Raw genomic sequence first — 17,758 nt, 5'->3', positions numbered from 1 at the left:
TGGGCAAATCATTTGGGGACCAACCTGGAGCTGATGAGCAAAGGCACAACAGCCCAATGTGGGCAACCTACGCAAAGCCAATATTTTAGCCCGCATTGGACCCTCATCGTACCAATATGGACATGTTTGCTGGGTTGCCATACCATGTGGTGATGCAGCCAATCTAGATGCTTTCAATGGTGCATCTGTATTCAGCCAGTAGGGTTTTATTTACACTAGAAATAGGGGTGGGAACAAGGAAGGGATTTAAGGCTGGATGAAATTCCGTTTCCGCTTTAGGGAGTGAAAATTCACTTGAGCAGAATTTGACCTGAAAATCTATTTATTTCAGAGACCTACTCAACTTTTACAATATTGATTGTACTTTTGGATAAGTTGTATCATGGCCACTTCGCCGCAAAAGTCGCCAACCTCTCCGTCGCCGACGACTCCGAAATCACCCTCTTCCAGAAAGAAAGATGACTCGTTCCTGGGAAAACTTGGAGGAACTTTAGTAAGAAGAAAGAAGGCAAAAGAAGGTACATTTCTGATCAAAACAATACTGTCACGACCATGTCTAAACTTTACTTGCGTGAAGTAGCATGTGTATAAAATAAAATTTAAAAAAGCACAAGCAGAAATTAAGTATTTTATGGAACGACCGTGTAGCTCATTTTAATTAGCTAGTCGCTACAACATTGTTTCAATGTGAGCAGAAAATACGTTGTGTAATGAAGTCACGCCTCGACCATTGTCTACTCTTCAGTCTGATTCTGTCAATACGTTATTGGTAAAGGAATATCGCCTTTGCCTGCTTTCCGAACTGCAAATTCATTGAAGAGATCAGAATGGAGTAGGGTACTACATAGGCTTAAGCTTACACACTCTTATAGGATGTCTTGTATTTCAACGTTCTTGTATTGACACGAGTTGGCCTGCAGGGCAGCCTGGGGGCGCATGCAGTGCCTAGTAGTTACTCACTGTAGCTGCAGGCTATGGTTGCCATGTAGGGTATGCTACTACTTCAGATGCAATTACTCAGGAATGAGGCATGAGCAAACACAACTCCAGGAGCAGCTGCACTGCTAGTATATGTATTTTATTTCACTGGTACAGGATTAACACCTATAAAATGAACGAGTTGCCCATTGTTTTATCCTGAAGTTCATCATCAAATGAATTAAAGTTGCACATTTAAGTGGAAATGTTCCCTCTTCGTTTGTCCTGTTCAGAGTGCCCCCGATCTCCAGGGGGCCCCCAAAATGTGGTTGTCCGGCCCTGCACTTGTGTTATGATTGGTTTGTATCAATCAGGGTTCACAGGGCTGAGTGGTTGCCCCCCTACAGCTGAGCCCTATCCCGTCTCTCCCTCACTCACATCCACGATGGAGCACACTGGCCAGGATGTCCGCAGTGTGTTCCTGGTGATCTGATGGAAAGCTTCTCTGGTCCAGCGTTGCGGCAGTATATTTCATTTGAAGCTCTCTGACATTTTACGATGGGGAGGAAGAGAGGGGACACGGCCTTGAACAAGCCTGTTGATTGGACCGCGGCGAGAGAGAGGGAGGAAAGGGCGAGACAGAGAGTGTTAGAGACAGGACAGTGGATGTTAAGCAGGCTGGAGGAGAGGATGAGTCAGTGAAGGGAAGATGCTGGAAACCCAGAGACTGGAGCGATGGGCTGTGGAGCACTCTGCCCACCAGGTAAGACAGCCTGTTAGTATTCACCCACCCACTGCTGGAGCATGAGGAGGGGAAGGAGAAACGATGTGGCTGCATTTCAACAATCTAAAGTGGCGTCCTTTGCTGCTTTCCCTTCCTTCATTTTCACATAGATGATGTTGCAGGATGGGTGTAAGCAATGCTTGGTGGATACCTTCCAGGTACTTGCTTTCACCAATCCAGGTCCTTCACATAAGTTCATATGAAGGAAAGGAGATGAGGAATGGAGACCCAGTGTCTGTAGCAGGTCTGGTAAAGGATTAGCACCCCAACTCATAGCATTACCTGCTCCGTGTGTGAATCTCTGCTGGTCTAGAGGACATTGTTTATGGACATTATTTAAATGTGCGATTGGGAGGGCAGTGATAATACCGCTCTTATGTTTTGTAGACACGCTGATGCATACATATTTCAGTCATACAATTATTTCTGAGAGAAGGCATACAGTATTCATTCCACATATCAAATTTTATTTGTCACATATTTCAAATAATTTTTACCAACAATGCAGTTCAAGAAATAGAGTTAAGAAAATATATACAAAAAAATAAAAGTAACACTTAAAAATGACAACGAGGCTATATACAGGGGGTACCGGTTCCGAGTCAATGTGTGGGGGCCGGGAGTACAGGTTAGTCGAGGTCATTTGTACATGTAGGTAGGGCTAAAGTGACTGCTCGGTTACTGCCTGAGTTCAAAATGGATTAAGTCGTTTTTTCTCTCACTCATCTACACACAATACCCCATAATGACAAAGTGAAAACATGTTTTTAGAAATGTTTGCTAATTCATTGAAAATGAAATGCATAAATATCTCATTTACATAAGTACTCACACCCCTGAGGCAATACTTTGTAGAAGCAGCTGTGAGTCTTTCTGGGTAAGTCTCGAAGAGCTTTCCACACCTGGATTGTGCAACATTTGCACAATCCCATTATTCTTTTCAAAATTCTTCAAGCTCTGTCAAATTGGTTGTTGATCATTCCTTGACAACCATTTTCAGGTCTTGCTGTAGATTTTCAAGTAGATTTAAGTCAACTGTAACTCAGCCACTCAGGAACATTCATTATCTTCTTGGTCAGCAACTCCAGTGTAGATTTGGCTTTGTGTTTTAGGTTATTGTCCTGTTGAAAAGTGAATTCATCTCCCAGTGTCTGGTGAAAAAGACTGAACTAGAATTCTGCTTCTGCTTAGCGCCGTTTCTTTTTTTTTATCCTGAATAACTCCCCTGTCCTTAGCGATTTAAAATCATACCCATAACACTATGCAGTGATGGAAAAAGTACTCAATTGTCATACTTGAGTAAAAGTAAAGATACCCTTAATAAAAAAGACTCAAGTAAAAGTGAAAGTCACCCAGTAAAATACTACTTGAGTGAAAGTCTAAACGTATTTGGGTTTTAAATATACTTAAGTATCATAAGTAAATGGAATTGCTATAATGTACTTAAGTTTCAAAAGTAAAAGTATAAACCAATTCAAATTCCCTATATTAAGCAAACCAGACAGCACAATTTTATTTAAATTTATTGGTGGTTAGCCGGGGGCACACTCCAACACTCTGACATAATTTACAAACAAAGCATTTGTGTTTACTGAGTCCGCCAGATCAGATGCAGTACGGATGACCAGGGATGTTCTCTTGATAAGTGTGTGAAATGAACCATTTTCATGTCAAAATGTAACGAGCCCTTTTGGGTGTCAGGAAAAATGTATGGAGTAAAAAGTACATTCTTTTCTTAAGGAATGTAGTGAAGTAAAGGTTGGCTAAAATATAAATAGTAAAGTACAGATACCCCCAAAAAGTACTTAGGTAAAAAATACTTTGAAGTACTACTTAAGTACTTTACACCACTGTTCAAAAATATGGAGAGTGGTACTCAGTAATGTTATATTGGATTTGCCCCAAACATAACACTTTGTATTCAGGAAAAAAAGTGAATTGCTTTGCCACATTTTTTGCAGTATTACTTTAGTGCCTTGTTGCAGACAGGTTAATTAACTGTTTTGGAATATTTGTATTCTGTACAGGCTTCCTTCTTTTCACTCTGTCAATTAGGTTAATATTGCAGGGTAACTAAAATGTTGATCCATCCTCAGTTTTCTCCCTTCACAACCATTAAACTCTCACGGGTTTTAAAGTCTCCATTGGCCTCATTGTGAAATCCCTTAGCGGTTTCCTTCCTCTCCGGCAACTGAATTGGGAAGGACGTCTGTATCATTGTAGTGACTGGGTGAATTGATATACTATCCAAAGTGTAATTAATAACTTCACCATGCTCAAAGGGATATTCCATGTCTGCTTTTTTTTTCTCTTCCCCCCCATCTACTGATATGTGCCCTTTGCGAGGCATTGGAAAACCTCCCTGGTCTTTGTTGTTGAATCTGTTTTTGAAAATCAAGCCTCGACTGACGGACCTTACAGATAATTGTATGTCCATTAATCAATTTTAAATTCAGGCTGTAACACAATAAAATCTGGAAAGAGTGAATACTTTCTGAAGGCACTGTATGTCGTGCTGTCAAGACACAGGATATTCTCCTTTAGTCTTGATATGATGCTACACAGGCGGTCAGAATTAGGGCTGCTGATGGTGTTGATTAAGAGGATGTCATCCTCGCTGGGAAGGAAGGCTGAGAAATCCAGCACAGGATGTTCACACCACTACAGGTGTCACTGAAACTGACACGAAGCAGTATAGTGAAACGCATTCTAGGGCAGGGCAGGGGTTGATGGGGAAACCAGGAAGTTCTGCGTGATAAATAGGCTACTAACAGGTGGGGAAAGTATATTGTCTTGGTTAACTGAGAAAAGTGTCAGATCAGATAAGCTGATTTAGGAACGGTGACACAGAAAGCTGAGGTGGTGCAATGATCTAAGGAGAAAACGTGATATTGATTAAGAATCAATTGTAGCTGCTGCTATTGATTTAAGAATCATCCCCTTTAGAACACGTCTTCTCTGTTGTGAGATATAGCCTAGGGAGGAGGAGTGTACGGATGAGGGCCAATAAGTAGTAGACTGAGGAAATGCCTGTCCGGAGGACAGAAGGCCATTACCTGGACTTGAGATAAAATTGCAGTGCTTTTCCAATGAGCAGCAGCTTCTAAGAAAATATTCCTTGCCGAGTGAAACCACTTACAGAAATAACCGCTACACCTCAATAAAATACCATATTAGACATGATAAAGAAGGCAAAGCCCGGCGCTGTGTTAGCGCTAGGCTATTTTGACCAAATAGCTGTGGTAGTAGTTAGCAAGTGTGTTAGTGGTGTGGGAACACTATTACAGTGCTATCATGTGCTGGTCCCAATCCTAGTAGTTGACCGCCGCCTTAACAACAACCTCTCATTTCCCCTGACCTTCCGTGCTTATGTCTGCTGGATTGGCCATACTGGCAAAGCTTAACTGATGCTAAGAGCAGCAAATTACTGAGCAACAAGAAACGTGTAGTAGCCTAAATTGTAGAAAGCGTTTTTTGTTGTTGAATTATCACAGTTAAAAAGGAGGCACAAACAGTAAGCCACTTACAACCTACGTGAATTTATAGCTGTTGCACTGAAAGATGGCAGTTTGAAAGGAGGCCTTGTGAGTGACGTGACGTGCTCTCTCTTGCGTCTTCCCTCCCTACAGTGTCTGAGCTCCAGGAAGAGGGGATGAACGCCATCAACCTGCCCTTGAGCCCCACCCAATACGAACTGGACCCAGAAGACACCATGCTAGGTAAGTGCAGTACAGTACTGTCCCCATCTGAGATCCCTGGCCATAGAAGATGAGACGCCTTGACACTGGCTATACCTAATCTAGCTTTCTGTTCCTACAGAGGAGAATGAGGTCCGCACCATGGTCGACCCCAACTCCAAGAACGACCTGAAACTACAGGAACTCCAGAAGGTGTTGATTGACTGGATCAATGATGTGTTGGTGGGGGAGAGGATCATCGTGAAGGACCTGGCTGAGGATCTATACGACGGGCAGGTTCTGCAGAAACTCTTTGGTGAGGAACAAGTCCATTTAATGGTTTTCCATCAAACTTAAGGGATCACTACTACTAATCACCTTCTCCCTCTGACCATTTTCTCTCAGGCCTTTCTCTCATTGACAGGAATGGCTCTTGTGCAAATGCCTGTATTTATGCTAAAGAAGACCCCTGACCAAATTTAACACATGCCGTTTTCTTTATATATGTGTTTCAGAGAAGCTGGAGGGGGAGAAGCTAAATGTAGCTGAGGTGACCCAGTCGGAGATTGCCCAGAAACAGAAACTGCAGACGGTGCTGGAGAGGATCAACGACTCCATCAAGGTCTCTGCCAGGAGCATCAAATGGAACGTGGACTGTAAGTAGAGGCTGAGAACTTGGCCGTATTAATTCGGGCACACCGTAGCAGGACATTACGCAATGAAAAATGATAACAAGCGTTCTTATTGGACAGTCCCTCCATGTTTCAGTCCATTTTCCTCTTTGGTGAGAGAGACTCAGCATACAATAGTTGTTGAGTGAGCCCGAGTGGTCAGACAGGTGGAATACATACTGTGAGGGAAAAAAGTATTTGATCCCCTGCTGATTTTGTATGTTTGCCCACTGACAAAGAAATGATCAGTCTATCATTTTAATGGAAGGTTTATTTGAACAGTGAGAGACAGAATAACAAAAAAAAATCCAGAAAAACGCATGTCAAATGTTATAAATTGATTTGCATTTTAATGAGGGAAATGAGTATTTGACCCCTCTGCAAAACATGACTTCGTACTTGGTGGCAAAACCCTTGTTGGCAATCACAGAGGTCAGACGTTTCTTGTAGTTGGCCACCAGGTTTGCACACATCTCAGGAGGGATTTTGTCTCACTCCTCTTTGCAGATCTTCTCCAAGTCATTAAGGTTTCGAGGCTGACATTTGGCAACTCGAACCTTCAGCTCCCTCCACAGATTTTCTATGGGATTAAGGTCTGGAGACTGGCTAGGCCGCTCCAGGACCTTAATGTGCTTCTTCTCGAGCCACTCCTTTGTTGCCTTGGCCGTGTGTTTTGGGTCATTGTCATGCTGGAATACCCATCCACGACCCATTTTCAATACCCTGGCTGAGGGAAGGAGGTTCTCACCCAAGATTTGACAGTACATGGCCCCGTCCATCGTCACTTTGATGCGGTGAAGTTGTCCTGTCCCCTTAGCAGAAAAACACCCCCAAAGCATAATGTTTCCACCTCCATGTTTGATGGTGGGGATGGTGTTCTTGGGGTCATAGGCAGCATTCCTCCTCCTCCAAGCACGGCGAGTTGAGTTAATGCCAAATAGCTCCATATTGGTCTCATCTGACTACAACACTTTCACCCAGTTGTCCTCTGACTCCTTCAGATGTTCATTGGCAAACTTCAGACGGGCATCTATATGTGCTTTCTTGAGCAGGGGGACCTTGCGGGTGCTGCAGGATTTCAGTCCTTCACGGCGTAGTGTGTTACCAATTGTTTTCTTGATGACTATGGTCCCAGCTGCCTTGAGATCATTGACAAGATCCTCCCATGTAGTTCTGGGCTGATTCCTCACCGTTCTCATGATCATTGCAACTCCAGAAGGTGAGGTCTTGCATGGAGCCCCAGGCCGAGGGAGATCAACAGTTATTTTGTGTTTCTTCCATTTGCGAATAATCGCACCAAATGTTGTCACCTTCTCACCAAGCTGCTTGGCGATGGTCTTGTAGCCCATTCCAGCCTTGTGTAGGTCTACAATCTTGTCCCTGACATCCTTGGAGAGCTCTTTGGTCTTGGCCATGGTGGAGAGTTTGGAATCTGATTGATTGATTGCTTCTGTGGACAGGTGTCTTTTATACAGGTAACAAGCTGAGATTAGGAGCACTCCATTTAAGAGTGTGCTCCTAATCTCAGCCCGTTACCTGTATAAAAGACACCTGGGAGCCAGAAATCTTTCTGATTGAGAGGGGGTCAAATACTTATTTCCCTCATTAAAATGCAAATCAATTTATAACATTTTTGACATGCGTTTTTCTGGATTTTTTGTTGTTGTTATTCTGTCTCTCACTGTTCAAATAAACCTACCATTAAAATTATAGACTGATCATTTCTTTGTCAGTGGGCAAACGTACAAAATCAGCAGGGGATCAAATACTTTTTTCCCCTGACTGTAGGGGCTTCAGCTTGATACGAGTCCGTCCACTGGTCGTCGAGTTCTCTCTGCTTCCCATTGATCCGTCTCTAATGGAGAAGGAATGTCTGTCCATACAGTACATTTCAGTAAAAGCACTTTAGGTTTGCCTTGATGTCTCTATTTTATGAGGCTTTTAACAAGAATATGATAACACTGGTAATAGCATTCTAACTTGGGTTTTATCATTAGTGTACATGTATGAGAAAAGGAAAGAGAGTTGTAGCAATGAATTGATTTGAGGGAAGTAGTCCAGAAATAGACATATTCATTAAAGTTGGAATCCGTAGCGGTGAAACTGCCACGTCTGTTTGCAATATTCCAAACCACAAATACGTGACTTAAAACGACAAGCACTGTTTTAATCAGGGCACATCATGGCACGTGATAGAACAGCAGAGTATGTACAATGTATTTAAAAAAAATGTTGTATTACTTTGCTTTTCAAAAACCATAACAAATGGGCCTGGGGCAGCCAGTGGCGCTAATGTGGATCTCGGCATACGGTAAGAGGTAAATGAATGACTACATCACGAGAGAGGAACACTTGTATGATATGGCGTTTTTGATCGAATTTACTTCAGAATTCTGTCACCCAAGCGCTAACCAAATCAATGCGTTGTTCCCTGCTTTCAACCTTTTTTTCTTTTTAAGCTGAAGAAAACACCTAAGGGAGATGTAACACACACTTCTGTTCTGATCCTCTTAGACTGGGAGGATCAGGCCGATATCAGAGGGCTTTTAGAGACCTCTCCTTTAATTTAGCTTATTTTTATTAGGCAGGAATCAAAACATTGTTTCCTTCATTGATTGTTCTTCCAACCAATGAAAACTAAAGCTAATCCCATTTCTGTCGGTCTCTTGCCCAGCGGTCCATGCTAAGAGTATAGTGGCCATTCTTCACCTGTTGGTGGCGCTGTCTCAGCACTTCAGAGCACCAATCAGACTTCCTGATCACGTGTCCATCCAAGTAGTGGTGGTTCAGGTACTGTAAATTCTCTTATTTTGCTTGGTGCATAGTACACATGAATGAAACTATATATAAGTCTAAGGTCATATACATGTTTTGTTACATGTTATAATAACTTCGCTATACATGCTTATAAATGCTGTTTTACGATAAATTGCAGTACTACAATACTTTATGTCAAATTATACAACGGGTGGGTCTAATCCTGAATGCTGATTGGTTAAAACCGCATTCCAGCCTGTGTCTATTCCACAAGTTACCACCGGCTAAATCTATGACGTTAAAATGCCGATTTACTCTGTTCCTTTTCCTGTTTCTTTTTTCTTTATTTTCTCTCAGAAAAGGGAGGGGATTCTGCAATCTCGCCAGATCCAGGAGGAGATCACGGGCAATACAGAGTAGGTCGCTTTTTCTCTGATGGGATGAACCAGTCATTGAGAGAACACACTCCTCCTCACTCCGTGTGAGAGCTCTGTTATGCCAGAAACAGGGATAGGTTCACCACAGCAGTAAACCACATACCACTGTCTTCCCCCAAACACAATGCAATCTCCTATTTACAATATGAAGTACTTTAATATAGATTTGTATCTCTTAGATGCAATCCCCTCTGTAGCCTTTATGAAATAACTGCATCCTATGAATAGGTTTTCAAGCACAATTATTTCACCAGTGTGTATGAGCACAGTCGACCATTGTATAAACAGGGATGTGATGGTTCCTTGCCAGTGTAGCGTTGCCCCAGCTGAGGTTGGAGCGGTGCAGCAGGTCCAGAGTAGCTGGGGAGATTAGTGGGCGAGCGAAGCGCTCATATCATGGTCACGGTCACAGGGCTGTTATCATATGACCAGGACCGTTGCCCTGCCACTGCCATCAGGGATTACATCACGAAGAGAAAGGGTGCCGTATGTGCGTGTGTTTGTGCGTGTCTAAGCCATTCCTTGTTGGCCCTCTTTTGTGTGATGGCTGATGGGATGTGGCAGCAGCCCCTTGACTCAACGTGTGTGACAATGCCTTGTGGCCCATTTTGTTAATGTTCAGTAAGGTTAATCGCTTGTGTACTCCAAAAATATTACTGTATTCACCACCAACATTCCTCTGCATCAGGTTGATATGAATGTATCAATAGTATTTTTATTTATTTATTTAACCTTTATTTAACCAGGCAAGTCAGTTAAGAACAAATTGTTATTTACAATGACGGCCTGCCAAAAGGCCTCCTACGGGGGCCTGGGATTAAAAATAAGTACATATAAATATAGGACAAGAGAGACAACACTACGTAAAGAGAGACCTAAGACAACAACATAGTAAGGCAACAACACATGACAACACAGCACGGTAGCAACACAACAACAACATGGTAGCAGCACAAAACATGGTACAAACATGATTGGTCACAGACAAGAGCACAAAGGGCAAGAAGGTAGAGACAACAATACATCACACCAAGCAGCCACAACTGTCAGTAAGAGTGTCCATGATTGAGTCTTTAAATGAAGAGATTGAGGTAAAACTGTCCAGTTTGAGTGTTAGTTGCCGCTCGTTCCAGTCACTAGCTGCAGCAAACTGAAAAGACGACCGACCCAGGAATGTGTGTGCTTTGGGGACCTTAACAGAATGTGACTGGCAGAATGGGTGTTGTATGTGGAGGATGAGGGCTGCAGTAGGGGGAGTGAGGCCTAAGAGGGTTTTATAAATAAGCATCAACCAGTGGGTCTTGCGACAGTTATACAGAGATGACCCGTTTACAGAGGAGTATAGAGTGCAGTGATGTGTCCTATAAGGAGCATTGGTGGCAAATCTGATGGCCGAATGGTAAAGAACATCTAGCCGCTCGAAAGCACCCTTACCTGTCGATCTATGAATTATGTCTCTGTAAAATAGCATGGGTAGGATGGTCATCTGAATCAGGGATATTTTGGCAGCTGGGGTGAAGTGGAGTGATTACAATAGAGGAAACCAAGTCTAGATTTAACCTTAGCCTGCAGCTTTGATATGTGCTGAGAGAAGGACAGTGTACTGTCTAGCCATACTCCCAAGTACTTGTATGAGGTGACTACCTCAAGCTTTAAACCCTCAGAGGTAGTAATAACACCTGTGGGAAGAGGGGCATTCTAGATGACCTTTGTTTTGGAGGTGTTCAGAACAAGATTAAAGGTAGTGAAAGCTTGTTGGACACTAAGAAAGCTTTGTTTTGGAGCATTTAACGCAAAATCCGGGGATGGGCCAGCTGAGTAGAAGACTGTACCATCTGCATATAAATGGACGAGAGCACTTTCTACTGCCTGAGCTATGTTGATATAAATTGAGAAGTGCGGGGGGCCTAGGATCGGGCCTTGGGGTACTCTTGGTGACAGGCAGTGGCTGAGACAGCAGATTGACTTTATGCACTGCACTCTTTGAGAGGTAGTTGGCAAACCAGGCCAAAGACCCATCAGAGACACCAATACACCTTAGCCGGCCCACAAGAATGGAATGGTCTACCGTATTAAACGCTTTGAGAGAGTTACTTTAAGGAGCAGTTAACTTTGGCACTTCCGGATAGCCTAAGTGCACTTATTTCTCATTTGCCTGAATGAGAAAAAGTCAGCCGGAGTATGCGTGTGTCGTGCCTGTTGCCAAATGCAATTCTTGAGGTGGAGTAACTCTGCAAGATCCTAGTCGAACCAGGGGCTGAACCTGTTTTTAATTCTCATTTTCTTTGTTTGCGTGTTTGTTAACAATACCACTGAAAAGATCAAGAAAAGAAGGTCCAAATGTCTTCGACAGAGGTGATTCTATACCATTTTAGAGGCCAGTTCATGAAGGAAGGCTTGCACATTTAAAGTTTTTTTAGCAAGTGTCTATGACAATCAGGACAGGTAGTTTCACTGAGCAGCCATTACAAACACAGGCTGTAAAACAGTGATCACTAAGGTCATTACAGAAAACACCAGACTGATGCCTATCAAGAATATTTGTGAGGATTACATTCAGGAGAGTTGCCTTTTCTAGATGTTTGGAGTCATAACTTGTAGGATTGGTAATAATTTGAGGAAGACTTAGTAGTTGTAGAATAGCTCACTTGGTGGAGCAAGGCGCTTGCAACGCCAGGGTTGTGGGTTCGATTCCCATGGGGGACCAGTATGAAAATGTACTCACTCACTACTGTAATTCGCTCTGGATAAGAGCGTCCGTCTGCTAAATTACTAAAATGTAAAGTAGGCTAATATGGACATTTTAATTAAGTTCTTTGTGAGCTGTCCTTGTAGACCAAATGGCGCTTTTATATCTTGTTTTGTCTTTCTCTTTCCCTCAGGGCTTTATCTGGAAGACATGGTATGTGTTCTACTGGGTTTGTTCTCTCCATTTTGTTAATCAGTAAATTTGACACTTAAAAAAAAATTAATTCAATGTAATAGCTGTTTTCAGTATATGACAACCTTGACGCTTTTTACCTCGTTTCTGTGAGTAACGGTATGACTGTTCTCTCCGTCCATTAAGAGCGAGATGCTTTCGACACCCTGTTTGATCATGCTCCAGACAAGCTCAATGTGGTAAAAAAGGTAGTGTGTGTTAATACTAGTAGTAGAGTTTTCTGTTGTACTGTTGGCGTGCCTCACAGAAATTACTGCTGTTTCCACAGACTCTCATCACCTTTGTGAACAAACACTTGAACAAGCTCAATCTGGAGGTGGCTGAACTGGACACACAGGTACAGTATGAACTAGAATTACAGTTGAAGTCGGAAGTTTACATACACCTTAGCCAAATACACTTAAACTCAGTTTTTCACAATTCCTGACATTTAATCCTAGTAAACATTCCCTGTATTAGGTCAGTTAGGATCACCACTTTATTTAAAAAATGTGAAATGTCAGAATAATAGTAGAGAGAATTATTTATTTCAGCTTGTATTTCTTTCATCACATTCTCAGTGGGTCAGAAGTTTACGAACACTCAATCAGTATTTGGTAGCATTGCCTTTAAATTATTTAACTTGGGTCAAACATTTCGGGTAGCCTTCCACAAGCTTCCCACAATAAGTTGAATTTTGGCCCATTCCTCCTGACAGAGCTGGTGTAACTTGGTCAGGTTTGTAGGCCTCCTTGCTCGCACACGCTTTTTCAGTTCTGCCCACAAATGTTCTATAGGATTGAGGTCAGGGCTTTGTGATGGCCACTCCAATACCTTGACTTTGTTGTCCTTAAGCCATTTTGCCACAACTTTCGAAGTATGCTTGGGGTCGTTGTCCATTTGGAAGACACATTTGCAACCAAGATTTTACTTCCTGACTAATGTCTTGATGTTGCTTCAATATATCCACATAGTTTTCCTTCCTCATGATGCCATCTATTTTGTGAAGTGCACCAGTCCCTCCTGCAGCAAAGCACCCCCACAACATGATGCTGCCACCCCCATGCTTCACGGTTGAGATGGTGTTCTTCGGCTTGCAAGCGTCCCCCTTTTTCCTCCAAACACAACGATGATCATTATGGCCAAACAGGACATTTCTCCAAAAAGTATGCTCTTTGTCCCCATGTGTAGTTGCAAACCATAGTCTGGCTTTTTTTTATGCCGGTTTTGGAGCAGTGGCTTCTTCCTTGCTGAGCGGCCTTTCAGGTTATGTCGATATAGGACTCGTTTTACTGTGGATATAGATACATTTGTACCTGTTTCCTCCAGCATCTTCACAAGGTCCTTTGCTGTTGTTCTGGGATTGATTTGCACTTTTCACACCAAAGTACGTTCATCTCTAGGAGACAGAACGCGTCTCCTTCCTGAGCGGTATGACGGCTGTGTGGTCCAATGGTGTTTATACTTGCGTACTATTGTTTGTACAGATGAACGTGGTACCTTCAGGCGTTTGGAAATTGCTCCCAAGGATGAATCAGACTTGTGGAGGTCTACAATTGATTTATTTTGATTTTCCGATGATGTCAAGCAAAGAGGCACTGAGTTTGAATGTAGGACTTGAAATACATCCACAGGTACACCTCCAATTGACTCAAATTATGTCAATTAGCCTATCAGAAGCTTCTAAAGCCATGACATCCTATTCTGGAATTTTCCAAGCTGTTTAAAGGCACAGTCAACTTAGTGTATGTAAACTTCTGACCCACTGGAATTGAGATTAAGTGAAATAATCTGTCTGTAAACAATTGTTGGAAAAATTACTTGTCATGCACAAAGTAGATGTCCTAACTGACTTGCCAAAACTATAGTTTGTTAATAAGAAATTTGTGGAGTGGTTGAAAAACGAGTTTTAATGACTCCAACCTAAGTGTATGTAAACTTCCGACTTCAACTGTATCTAATTAGAATCATACGTCTTGTATATTGATATGAATAAGCATGTTTTTTTTATTCTTTAGTTTGCAGACGGTGTATACCTTGTTCTGCTGATGGGATTGCTGGAGGGCTACTTTGTTCCACTCTATAATTTCTTCCTGACTCCTGAGAACTTTGAACAACAGGTATGTTGACATTTACTCTCCATTTTTCCAAATTCTATCTTTGCTCTGTGTGGTACACTTTAATGACAGTGAACACACTACTCTTTTGTTTTGTTCCGTTTCATACATTTCCAGCAAATTATTGTATTTTCAGGCCCTAATTGTTAAATTCAATAATTTGCATCATTGTTAAATTCAAGATGGCTAATCCCTCGGTGATTATCTATATTTGCTGATATTAGTATTTATCATGAAGATTATTCCATATTGTCAGACAGACAATGTGCAACCCAAAGCCTCTTGACAGCTATTCTTAGCAGGCTTTCTAAAGGGACGCCCTGTCAGGCCTGAGACTGGGTCCTCTCCAGCAGGCTGTGATGTGCCAGGCAGTGGGCACCCGGCAGGCAGCATCTGTAATCTGCTCCTGCACAGAAAATCAATAAGTGGCCAGGAGATTAGCACTAATGCAGGGAGGGGGGGGGGGGGGGGGGGGCGGACAAGGGGTCTTTTCAGGGACAGCTGCTATATAGGAGTCCCTGGTACTCGCCTGAAGGAATCCTCCAATGGTCAGTCTCGGTATTGCTTGATTTTTAACTCGCTTGTTCTTCCTTCTCTTTCGCTCTCTCTTCTGTTTCAAGCGCTCTCTTTCTCTTAAACTTTGGCTACTAATTATCCTCTCCATATTTCCTAAATTGCCTTCACCTCCTAGCTGATCTGTTCTAAGGCTTCCCACATTCTGTACTGACACTCGGTACCACACTTTTACATAAACCAAAACCACAACCAAATTCTGATAGAACCTCCGTCCCCCTCCTTTTTGCCTGGTGCCGAGTGACTGTTTGTCCAGCTGTAAAGAGCTTATGGGTTTATTGAGCTGATGTTTACACACCTAGGAACCTGTGGTAGGGGAACTGTAATGACTTGTGTGAATTGTATAGGTGTGATATGGTTTGGGAGCTGTTTCCTCATACTCTAGGCCTACCTGTGTGTGGCTTGCTCTTCTGCTGTGTAATGTTGCTGTCATTGTCTTTCTCATGCAGGTGCACAACGTGTCCTTCTCTTTTGAGCTGATGCAAGACGGAGGTTTGGAGAGACCCAAACCTAGACCTGAAGGTAGGTGTTCTCATTCAGGATGCTGTTTATATAGTTCCCATGGACAATTATGTTTTGTATTACTTTTACTTTTTTGTTGTATCCTTTTTCGTATCTTTAAGAAGACTGATTCTGGAAAGTTGGTGCTAAACCATGATGGCGCAATACATATGCCTCCTAATTTAAAGTCAGTATTTTTTGGGTGAAAATTCCATCAGGCAATAAGCCCTGACAGCAATATTCTCACATAAAGCAAAACTTATCTTCCATTCGAACTGTTCCGAGATAATTGTCTATATGCTCTTCTACTGTACAAATCCATTCAGTGAATCTTAAATGCCGCACTTTGCTAAAGGAAAAGCACTACACACCAAGCCCCTTTGTGGATATGTTTACTTGTCGGGGTTTGTGTGTGTTTACGTGACGTCTTTGTTAGTTTGTCCTTAGTATTATGTAGTAGTGTGTCTGTGAATGCGTGTTGAAACACATTCATGGTCGGTGTACCTTTTTCATTGGCGGTGTTGTACCTGAATCATTTCTCATGGTCAAAACATTTCCTTTATACCGCATATCCTGCTAGAATTTAATAAAAAATATATATTTTTACTGGTATTGACTCTATCAAAACATTTCTTTTTTTGGAGAGATTGCTGTCTGTGTTTATTCAAACGTTATTAATTCCCTTATTTCCCAGATATCGTGAACTGTGACCTCAAGTCAACCCTGAGGGTGCTGTACAACCTCTTCACCAGGTACAGAAATGTGGAGTGAATATGCAGTGTTGGGTGTGACTCATTTTATGGGGTACCACATTCAAATTTCAAGCATTTTTTTTCCCCAATTACATGCTTCAAAGGAAGTTGTCCCTTGCAAAGAACACTACGAACCAATTCAGGACATTCAGCATTGGTATTATCAATATTTTTTTATAGATTCCATTATTCCAAATATTTTATGTGCTATAATAATATCTTCTACTATTGTATGTGCTGTTTGCCATTTTAAAATACACTACATACTGCATCTGTTTTTGTTTCTTAAATGAATGCATATTAGTCTAAGTAAAAACAGTCATTGTATGATTGGTATTTTAATGATATTTTTTATTGATCATAAATTCCATTTGTTCTTCTTAATGTCATATTTCAAAAGGTTGATATATATAGTGATGAAATTTCTTCATGTTTCCATCGCTAAAGCTCGTTTCATTTATTTACTATACAAATGTTTGTTAACCTGTATTTCTAGTGCTTTTGTGTACACCTGACCTTCTCATTCACTTAGCTGTTTTCTACTTTCACTAGTAGATGAGTGCCTTTTTAAATAAAAATACTGTACTGCATGCCGTCATTAGGAAGACGCCACTTAAAGTGCTGACTGTGATTGAATATGCTCTTTTACTTTACTCTCAAAACTGCTTTGCGTGTATCATATATGTTAAACGTTTTAGTAACCCCGAACTGAATTTCCTAAAATGTTGGAACGTTAAAACAATCTTGTAAAGAAACGGAAGGTCTCCCTCACGGTAACACTTTGTTTGGATAGTCCATCTGTAGATGCTCTACAGCAGTGGTCACCAACCTTTTTGGAGTCCATCAGTTTCCGAGTCAAAATGCAAGCCGTTTTACATAACTTAAACGTGACCCTATTAAAAACAGCACTGTATTAATGAGGTTTGTACAGAACATGATCACTGCATATTGGCTTTGCTTGAATTGCCCTGCCAATGCATTGTTTTTTTGTTTACAGAAATGTTTGGCGATAGACTAGGAATGCCTTAGAGATCACTACTCTATAGATTATCAGTAACATTTCCACTACAGTGCATTCGGAAAGTATTCAGACCCCTTGACTTTTTACACATTTTGATATGTTACAGCCTTATTCTAAAATGGATGAAATTGTTTTTCCCCCTCATCAATCTATACACAATACCCCATAATGACAAAGCAAAAACAGGTTTTTAGAATTTTTAGCACATTCACATAAGTATTCAGAACCTTTTACTCAGTATTTTGTTGAAGTACCTTTTGCAGTGATTACAGACTCAAGTCTTCTTGGGTATGATGCTACAAGCTTGGCACACTTGTATTTCGGGACTTTCTACCATTCTTTGCAGATCCTCTCAAGCGCTGTCAGGGTGGAGGGTAGTGTCGTTGCACAGCTATTTTCAGGTCTGCAGAGATGTTCGATCGTGTTCAAGTCTGGGCTCTGTCTGGGCCACTCAAGGACATTCAGAGACTTGTCCCGAAGCCACTCTTGCGTTGTCATGGCTGTGTGCTTAGGGTCGTTGTCCTGTTGTAAGGTGAACCTTTGCCCCCAGTCTGAGGTCCTGAGCGCTCTGGGGCAGGTTTTCATCAAGGATCTCTTTGTACTTTGCTCCGTTCATCTTTCCCTTGATCC

At 41.9% G+C, this 17,758-nt stretch overlaps 1 protein-coding gene across 1 annotated transcript; it reads left to right on the top strand.

The window, feature by feature from the left end:
* Positions 1 to 222: 222 nt before the first annotated feature.
* Positions 223 to 16,849, top strand: LOC115152259 (alpha-parvin). Its single transcript, XM_029696933.1, has 12 exons — positions 223 to 518; positions 5,332 to 5,421; positions 5,522 to 5,695; positions 5,895 to 6,035; positions 8,725 to 8,840; positions 9,165 to 9,223; positions 12,127 to 12,146; positions 12,312 to 12,373; positions 12,454 to 12,522; positions 14,183 to 14,284; positions 15,304 to 15,376; positions 16,050 to 16,849. Exons 1-12 carry the CDS (start codon positions 383 to 385, stop codon positions 16,124 to 16,126), a joined length of 1,119 nt encoding a protein of 372 aa, XP_029552793.1. The 5' UTR covers positions 223 to 382; the 3' UTR covers positions 16,127 to 16,849.
* Positions 16,850 to 17,758: the final 909 nt, after the last annotated feature.

This window comes from Salmo trutta, chromosome 17, assembly GCF_901001165.1.
Source record: "Salmo trutta chromosome 17, fSalTru1.1, whole genome shotgun sequence".
Lineage (NCBI taxonomy): Eukaryota > Metazoa > Chordata > Actinopteri > Salmoniformes > Salmonidae > Salmo > Salmo trutta.
Note: the sequence above shows the minus strand (reverse complement) of the source record. Positions and strands in the feature narration are given on the sequence as shown.

Bases quoted from the DNA above. Each gene is read 5' to 3' on its own strand.
- LOC115152259 (XM_029696933.1), top strand. From the start codon at position 383: ATGGCCACTTCGCCGCAAAAGTCGCCAACCTCTCCGTCGCCGACGACT. The intron at 12,374-12,453 runs GTAGTGTGTGTT...CTGTTTCCACAG, and splicing joins AGCTCAATGTGGTAAAAAAG to ACTCTCATCACCTTTGTGAA. The intron at 14,285-15,303 runs GTATGTTGACAT...TTTCTCATGCAG, and splicing joins CTGAGAACTTTGAACAACAG to GTGCACAACGTGTCCTTCTC.